This window comes from Coloeus monedula, assembly GCF_965178545.1.
Source record: "Coloeus monedula genome assembly, chromosome: 17".
NCBI lineage: Eukaryota > Metazoa > Chordata > Aves > Passeriformes > Corvidae > Coloeus > Coloeus monedula.
Window position 1 is genome coordinate 339,975 of NC_138797.1, and position 8,531 is coordinate 348,505.

Here is an 8,531-nt window from a genome sequence, read left to right on the forward strand (position 1 = left end):
GGTTAAGCAATCTCCTTATCTCAGCAGATGTCCCTCCAGGGCGGGGGCTGGGCATACCCCACACACCAGGGAGATACATCCTCCACTATGCCAGCACTGGTGAGGATGTATTGCATATGAGGCAAAGGTGCTTGTATGAAATAGTCTGAGCCATGTCCTTGGCAGCTATACTCACTCTGGTTCCCTCTGAGAGACATTGAAGAAACCTGAGCTGCTGCAGGATGGGTTAGAAAGCAGTTACTACCAAAGTCAAGTGGTCGTGTTTTGTTGAGTGGTTTGGTAAACAGGTAGGAAATCTATTTAGTTGGATCAGCTGAATAGAATAAGTCCATCCACCTTTGCTTGAGGGCAGGTCCCCCTTTCTGTGCAGCCCAGTGCAGGTGCTTTAGAGTCAGAATTTTCTCTGCTGTTCCTGCAGGCTGTAGCACATGAGCTGCCAGCCCTTTGAAGATAGCAGAGTATTCTGCTTTGCTCTCCTTTTACTGCTGTTTTGATGCCCGACACACGAGGAAGAACATGAGTTACAATGCTCACTCTAAATCTTTTGTTTGTTATATCTTTGTAATAATCTGATACCTATAGTTGTCCCTTCTGCTGGAATAAGTAATGTATTAGTCAATTTGAAGACAATTAAAATAAGAATTTTTCTAAGAACAGATGAAGGGAACTGTGGCCGCTATGGAACACCATTACAATGTTGGTGTACCATACCTTACTAAAAATATCACAGTTAAAATTAATTTCTGCTGTTAATAAATTGCACATATTGAAGCAAAATGGTCCATGAAGGACAACTTTGGTGAGAAGTTGTATGTATCTATTTGTATCTTATTCTTCAAGTTTTTTCTTAATCCAAACACCTGGCTTTTGTACCATGTTATGGAAATAAAAATAGTGAACCTAATGGAACATTGTAGGAGGATCACAACTGAGGTCAGTGAAACTACATTATTTCAGAGTATTTGGGCATTTTTTTACTGATTATGATGTCTTGAATATGTCATGTTTCAAATATTCTTACTTAATTTCTTTAGTTAAGAGGACAATTTGCTTAGTCACTTTGACATTTACTTTGGGTGGTTTACTTTTTTGTGTTTGAACAGAAATAAAGAACACCCTGACTTAAAGCTTTGGTGTCATCCATGGAAGCACATCACAGTGGATGAAAAAATCCATACAAAACACATCATTCACTTTGAGGAAAACTGTTACAAAGAGGAGACAGCAAGTTACAGAACGTGGAATGGGACAGTTGAGAAACCCTCAACAATTCCTTCTGTGGAGGAATCTTACATTACGAGTGAACACTGCTACCAGAAGCCTCGGGCCTACTACCCTGCCATAGAGCAGAGGCTGGTTGTGGAAACAAGAGGTTCAGCCATGGATGATGGAGTAAATAGAATAAGGGAGAATGGGGATGATACCCTGTCAGAGAGGTTTAGCTGGAATTTGGACCAAGAAATATGCAAGATGGAAAATGAATCCAAACACAATTACTCTAAGGTATTTTTATTAAAATAGCCCTCTCTGGCAAAGAGCATGTATTCACCTGGCAACATGCAAACCTCAGCCTTTTTTAATGCTTTTTGGTCTGTTTGTGGGTTTTTTTGTTTTTTTTTCCTTAGACTGTTAGTTAAATTTACATTGCCAGTAACAATTTAAATGATATACGTGATAAACGCCTTCATTTTATATTATAATTTTAAAATCTAGTTTGACTTCTGGACCTCAAATTATTTGAAAAGTGTGGACCATGCATTATGGTCCCCTGGTAGTTCATTGCTGTTTATTTTCATGTGTTCAATGTAAAAGTTAACACTAGCCAAGGGAGAGAATAGGCCAAGCATGTATGATACTGCCAAATACACTGGTAGGCCAACTTCTAATTATTTCCATCTTGTTCCAGTGTTTCTTCTAATAGTTAAATTAATTTTAGGTTCTTCAGGCAGCATTTCACGATGGAAAAAAAAAAAGGTATCAGCCTGAAGTGATGTTTTTAAGACTGATCACCATAGAATAGCCCTGTTTCTTCTTCCTATTGGGGCACTTCAGGTTTAGCTTTTCTCATTGTCAGCTCTTGTCAGGTCTAGCAGAGGCCTTTCTTTCTACACCCCAGTGCAAAAATTTTGCTTCTATTAGTTAGTACCAATTCCTGTGAAATGTGGGCTGAGAAATGTTAACCCTCTGGGAAGTGAATGGAGCCCCTCTGCTCTGGAGCCAGGCTGGGAGAGCTGGGAGTGCTCACCTGGAGAAGAGAAGGCTTCAGGGAGAGCTCAGAGCCCCTTCCAGAGCCTAAAGGGGCTCCAGGAAAGCTGGGGAGGGACTGGGGACAAGGGATAGAGGGACAGGACAAGGGGGAATGGCCTTAAGCTGAAGGAGTCTAGATTTAAGATTGCATAGTGGGAAGAAAATCCTCCCTGTGAGGGTGGGCAGGCCCTGGCACAGGGTGCCCAGAGCTGCTGTGGCTGCCCCTGGATCCCTGGAAGTGTCCAAGGCCAGGCTGGACAGGGCTTGGAGCAGCCTGGGACAGTGGAAGGTGTCCCTGCCCATGGCATGGACATTGGAATTAGATGACCTTTAAAGGCCTCTTCCAACCCAAAGTATTGTACAATTTTATGATTCTGTGAAATACTGAGCTCCCTTTTTTTAGATTAAAAGTTAGGATAGCTCTTACTTTATCCATATGTAAGTTGTAATTTGCTACTTTTAACTTCTCAGTTGAGATTGTGTTATGTTTCCTAGAAAGGCAAGTATTTCAGTTCTTCAGTCTAAAAGAGCCTTTTTCTAAAGGCTCGTATTTCAGCAGAAGGATGAAAAAAGTAGGGGAGTGGAATGAACACTGCTGATACTGTAGTTTTGTAAGGAGTGGTAATGCTTGTTTGGAGATGATTCAGTGGAAGTTTAAGTAGAACTTAGATTAGATTCCTTAAGGAAAAGTCCCTTTTCACTCCTGAATTGTTTGCTCTTTAGTTTATTATTGTCAGGTGAAAAACAGCTTCAGCATTTCCTGAGATGCACAGATTCAGTGCAGGATCTTCCAGATGAAAGGTGGCGGGGAGATAATTACACATGTGTATGTTACCTTCAGAAAACCAGATGCTTGTGAAGTACAAATAGTTTTTAGCAAAATACCTATAAAAATTAGTCTATATTTAGATCTTCTTGCCCAAACCAGTTTAGTATCTGTGTATGGTCAGTGTCTCTCTCCCTCACTCACCTGTGATGAGTTGAGCAATTAGCTTCGGGGACTGGGAGGACTCAGGCAGTTTGCCTCCCCAGTTCTGTTTAAGAAATACTAATGTGTGTATTTCTGCTAGGTGAGAGAGCCTGTCTCTAAGAAAGTCTCTCCAGAGGAAGCTATTGAAATGAAATTGCTGGAAAAAGACAAAGAAGGAGTTGTGAACTCGCAGCTGCAGTGGCAGCTCAATCTTTTAGCTCATGTGGAATCTCTGCAAGATGAAGTTATACACAGAATGGATTTCATTGAGAAGGAGCTAGATGGTAAGTAGTGTTACTCTAGTTTAAAAAATAACTTCTTTTAACTGAACTACCTCTTAGAAACATGTTAACCAGAGTTTTACTTCTTCAGACGTACAAAGAGATGAATGTTTCATTATCACATTTCCTAATAGAAAATAGACATGCTGCTGATGTGGGAGGCGGATTTTAAAACAAAGAGCAGAATTTCACAGAACAAGTTCTGGTTAGGTCATGTCTAAATAGTTGCATCAGATTTTGTATTGGAACATCTTTGTGTCTTTTTAGGTTTTTGTCATTTTCCACAACTCTTCTGTGTGTCTGCATTTCTCTGTTCCTCAGGGCCTTGCTGGCTATGTTAGCCCATTCTGGGTGGCCTCTTCAGTGCACAAGGCTCTTAGCTTTTCCTGTCTCTTCCAAATTCTTCACTTAAATGTATTTTAAGATTTTTGTAGTAATGGAAAACTTATAAACCCCTTGTGTTCATTAAATGATCCAGGATAGTTCTTCTTTACATTGTTAAGTCTGACCATTGGTTGTGTAGTGGTTACAGTGGCAGCTTTACTTGCAGGGGAATCCAGCTTCTGCCCAAGTAAGAGCCCTCTCTTTGTAAGTAAGGTACTGAAAAGCTGGACAGCTAAAGGGCTATTTCAGATAGTGAAGATTAGTCAGGCTTGTACTGTCTAAACAAAGAAGCTCTGGTTCCCCAAAGTTAGACTTTTTGAACCTGCTGCTGAGCAGGGGTTTGTGCAGTGCATTGCTGCTTTGAGCAGGAACTTTCTTACTCCAAGGCTGGATGTAGCAGGTGATGCTGCTTGTTCTGCAGCAGGTGATGCTGCTTGTTCTGCAGCAGGTGATGCTGCTTGTTCTGCAGCAGGTGATGCTGCTTGTTCTGCAGCAGGTGATGCTGCTTGTTCTGCAGCAGGTGATGCCCATGGGTGAAATTCACCTGTTGATCTGGTTGGGGTCAGTGGCTGCTCTTGGCGGAGGTATTTATTCTGTCTTCAGTGTTTCAGTCTCCATCTGCAATACTGTCAACATCCCCAGAAGTCATCATAGTCCAACCTGACCACCTTCCTTGTGTCCATGTTACATTGTCACTTGACTTGTCTTCTGCTCAGTGGGATTTTTTGTTTCCCACTGAGAAGCTTTTTAAAGCAGGAGTTCATTTTCCTTGTGCAGCAGTCTGCTGTTTGTGCTTTTGATCTTCATCCTCATTTTGTGTTACCCAGTTCTGTCTTGGTCAGTTGTGTTCTGTACTGATGACAGATTTCTTTCATTACCATAGTCCCATTCTTAATGGCATAAACTCCCTGTACCACAGTGTCCTTGCCCTGGAATTGACAGAGATCAGAGGAAGTTTAGCATGAGATTTCAGTGTCTGGTCCAGAGTTTTCCTTTCCTGCTTTTTCCTAGGAGCAGCAGCTTCTTCTCCCATCCCCATGTGAATTACTTGATTATGTGTCAAAGTTACTTGCTAAGATTGGTGCAAGTGTTTAGTTCAGTTTTATCATTTCTCAAATAACCATTTAAAAAATATTGCCCACTGCTTTCTCAAGACTTAAAAAAGATCTGAAGAGCTCTTGTTTTGTGGCTTCAGATGAGCTGTTTGCTGAGAACTGCAGTAGTGACAGTTCTTGTTTTCTTTGCAGTTCTGGAGAGTTGGCTGGATTACACAGGAGAGCTGGAACCCCCAGAACCACTGGCTCGACTCCCCCAGCTCAAACATTGTATAAAGCAGCTGATAACGGACCTGGGCAAAGTGCAGCAGATCGCGCTGTGCTGCTCCACGTGAGGCTGGAGAGCACCGCGCTGTCACTGCGCGCAAAGCTGGAGTGGCTGATGGAGCAGCTCTGAATCTCTAAATTAAACTAGCATGCTGAGTGCATGGGATGCAGATTGACTTCAGGGACTTGTGAAGAAGTGTTGTTCAAAGAACAGCAAAAAGGTTGTTTTGGGTCTGTTAGACAATTATAATGCTGTGGAAAAGGTCATATTCTTGTCTCCAGGGGTTGCCTGTTGGTTGATAAGTTACACTCAAATTTTCACTCCTTACAAGTTGCTCATCAAAATGGTAGACTTTTTCATTATTAAATTGACTAAAAATTGTGCCACTGAAGAACAGAGTTCTAAGAGCCAAAAAAGTTTGGTTGACAGGGGTTGTAAATAACTTTGCATAGTTTAAGTGACTCATGTCATGTTTTATTCCTTCTGGTTTATGCATACTAGCACTCAGTATTTAATCATTAGGAGATGTTATAACAGTTTCAGACTTAGTAAGTATGAATGTCCAGCTCTTGACTATAAAGTGTTAAGTGGAGGTTTGTAAGTAACAGTGGCCTGACCCGCACTTCTGTTACAGTAAATAATGTAGCAGGAGGTCACAGGTGGATTGCACTTATTTTCAGAATAAATGATTGTTTTCCATATTTATCCTGTCACTGTCACATGACTCGGTACTGGGGAAGCCCGTGAACATGGTGTTTATGTGCATTCTCGAGCTCTTAAATCCGGCCATCCTGTGCCTCCTGCAGCAGTTGCTGGTGGGATACCCTCATTGCAGTAGTTTGGAATGCCACCAGGAAAGGACTGGAGCCACACTCTGAGTTCAGACTGCAGCATGGTCTGTCATGGATGTGATGTATTTTTACCCATTTGTTAATAATTGCCATTCCGGTTATATTTGGAAATGTAGACTTTTTTCAATACTCTGGATGTGTTCATTGTAAAGACTTGCTATGAATGTGTGGTTTTGGGAATCAGTTTATTTTGTGTAAATAAAGCCTCAAGATCTATGCATGAGGTGCTGTCCTTGCAGACAGCGAGTGGGTTATTATCTTAAATGGTCTGTGTTCACAAAGTCCGTTTTTATACCTTAAGTTTTAATTTTCAGTTTGTATTTACTTGGCGATAGGAAGGTGACAAGGCTGCTGATGTTCAGTCACATTATACAGAACCTTTGGAACATTGTGAGTATTCGAGAGGTTCAGAGTCTTTCAGCTGCAGATCACCACTCCTGAAATAATGGCTGCGACTTTAGTTTTCCTTCACAGCTGTTGCTGAGTTCAGTTCCCTATGGAATATAGTGAGCTGGTTTTGCAGTGAGAGGGTGTCCTTAAAAAGCTGGATTTGTTACCTTAATTTTATTGTGTGCAATGGTACTACCAAAGGATAACATTCAAGCAGAGTTGTAATGGAATGGCCCATACCTGTACAAATTATTTATTTGGAATATAGATCTATAATGTGTTTATTCTGCAAAGAATAATGTAAACCTGAAATATCCAATATTATTGTAGGAGTTACAGTCTCTACAAAGTGAATATTTTATTTCCTTCAGAAAACAAAATAATTAGGCTGCTCTAGGTAGTAACTAAGACTCTTATGCCAAGATTCAGTTCAGGGAATAATTTGTCTCATGGTTTTGTAGTACTAAGTTGGTATATAGTGAATACAATGTACGTACAGCAGACGAACTTACTTTTCTGTGACACAATTGGAATAAAGCTTGCGTGGTATTTTAAGGATCACTTGGCTCTCTGAAGATGAGACCAATGCTTACACCTTGTCTCATTCCTGTCAGGCACCTGAGTTTGTGTAGTTCTAGAGGAGGTGGTGGTGACCAGACAGCCAGAATAGCATCAGAGGAGCCTCCCAGGCAGCTGGTGATTTTCAGGTGAGATGGACCAGGAAAGGTGTTCCCTGGTGGAAGGGTTCCCTGGCTACCGTCTGTAAAGCAGGACACGGCTGTGTGGGAACAGCTTGGTTGTGCTCCCAGTCTGAGGGCGTTCAAGCACTCAGCCCCTGGGCAGGCTTCTTGCTCCAAAGGGGGATTTCTTCTCAAGCAATGGCTTCTGTGTGCTCATTGTGTGTTTTTACTTGTCAGTTTATTTTTTGCTCAGGGCAGTACTGGAGGTTTGGAGGAAAAGGCAGTTCCCATGGGTAGATCGAGTGGCAGATCCTGGAGGCTTGCTTCCCTTCAGTAGTGCTGGGGCAGCCCTTGCAGATAAAGACTGAAAATATTTATTTAAAATAGAGTAGTACTTCTCATGTTCAGGGAAGATTCTTCATTGTGCTCTGCCTGGATTCATTTCTGTCCCTGTTCTTGCAAGTTTCCTCATTGTTATTTTTAGTCTGGACCAACTGTTCAGGCTGGCAGGTCACTTTTTTGTTTCTTTAAATCACTGGTAAGTGAATGCAACGTGGAGCCTTGATGAACTGAGCAAACATTGCACTGTGGGTACACACGTGTTTGTCTTTGTTGATGCACTATTAGAACCAAGGGGCTGTACATAGAATTTTGTTTTGGAGCAATATTTGCAAAACTTGAAAACTTCTGTATCTTGGTGTTTGGAATAAATAAAAAATAGGTTTTTGTTGGTTAAGTCTTAGTAAAGTCTTTGTTTCAGTTAATGATAACTCAATAAAATAATTTTGGACTTCTTTCCTTCACATCACATTGAAATGCAAGTACTGTAGTTTGTCAGGTGTATAGATATCTTAACTGTTGCTGAAGTCAGGAAATTGTTGTTTTCCAGATCTATGTTATATAAATATCCTTAATAGCTTGTGTTGGATATTGTTTAATGAGAAGTTCATACATTTTGTTCCCAAATCCTAATATATGTAATGTATTAGTACCTAGTATGTGTGATCTGACCCTAAATTTTGTTCTATTAGGACGAGCAGCCTGTCAGAAGCAGCCACAGCAGCTCAAGGCAGAGGAAATGCAGCATTAGTGATAGTGTGAAGCAAGGAGCTCTGGATGCAGTTGAAACAATTCATACAGAGAAAATGCATGGGAAGAGGAGGAAAGAAAGGGGAAGGGCTGGAGAAGCAGTGTGCCTGGCCCAGGGTGCCTGAAGGCAGGGGCAGGCATTGATATACCTTCAGGTTCCATCTCTTCCCTCTGAGGGAAGAAAGCAGATACATTCCCTTGTCCTAGCATATTTTCCTTTCTAACTTCATTCTCAAAAAAAAAAAAAAAAAAAAATCTTGTGAAATTGGGTTTTAAGGCTGGAGGGTGCATCACTGCTGGAGCCTGGTGTGTGAAG

General features: G+C 41.3%; 1 protein-coding gene across 3 annotated transcripts in view; it reads left to right on the forward strand.

The window, feature by feature from the left end:
- The window catches only part of PHF20 (PHD finger protein 20), a 69,771-nt gene extending 63,865 nt beyond the window's left edge, over nt 1-5,906 (forward strand). For all 3 annotated transcript variants that reach the window (XM_082292613.1, XM_082292615.1, XM_082292614.1), the window contains 3 exons: nt 1,104-1,503; nt 3,318-3,501; nt 5,130-5,906. In XM_082292613.1, coding sequence (XP_082148739.1) covers nt 1,104-1,503; nt 3,318-3,501; nt 5,130-5,272 — 727 coding nt within the window. In that variant the 3' untranslated portion in view covers nt 5,273-5,906. The remainder of the gene's footprint in view (nt 1-1,103; nt 1,504-3,317; nt 3,502-5,129) is intronic.
- The last annotated feature ends 2,625 nt before the right edge of the window (nt 5,907-8,531 follow it).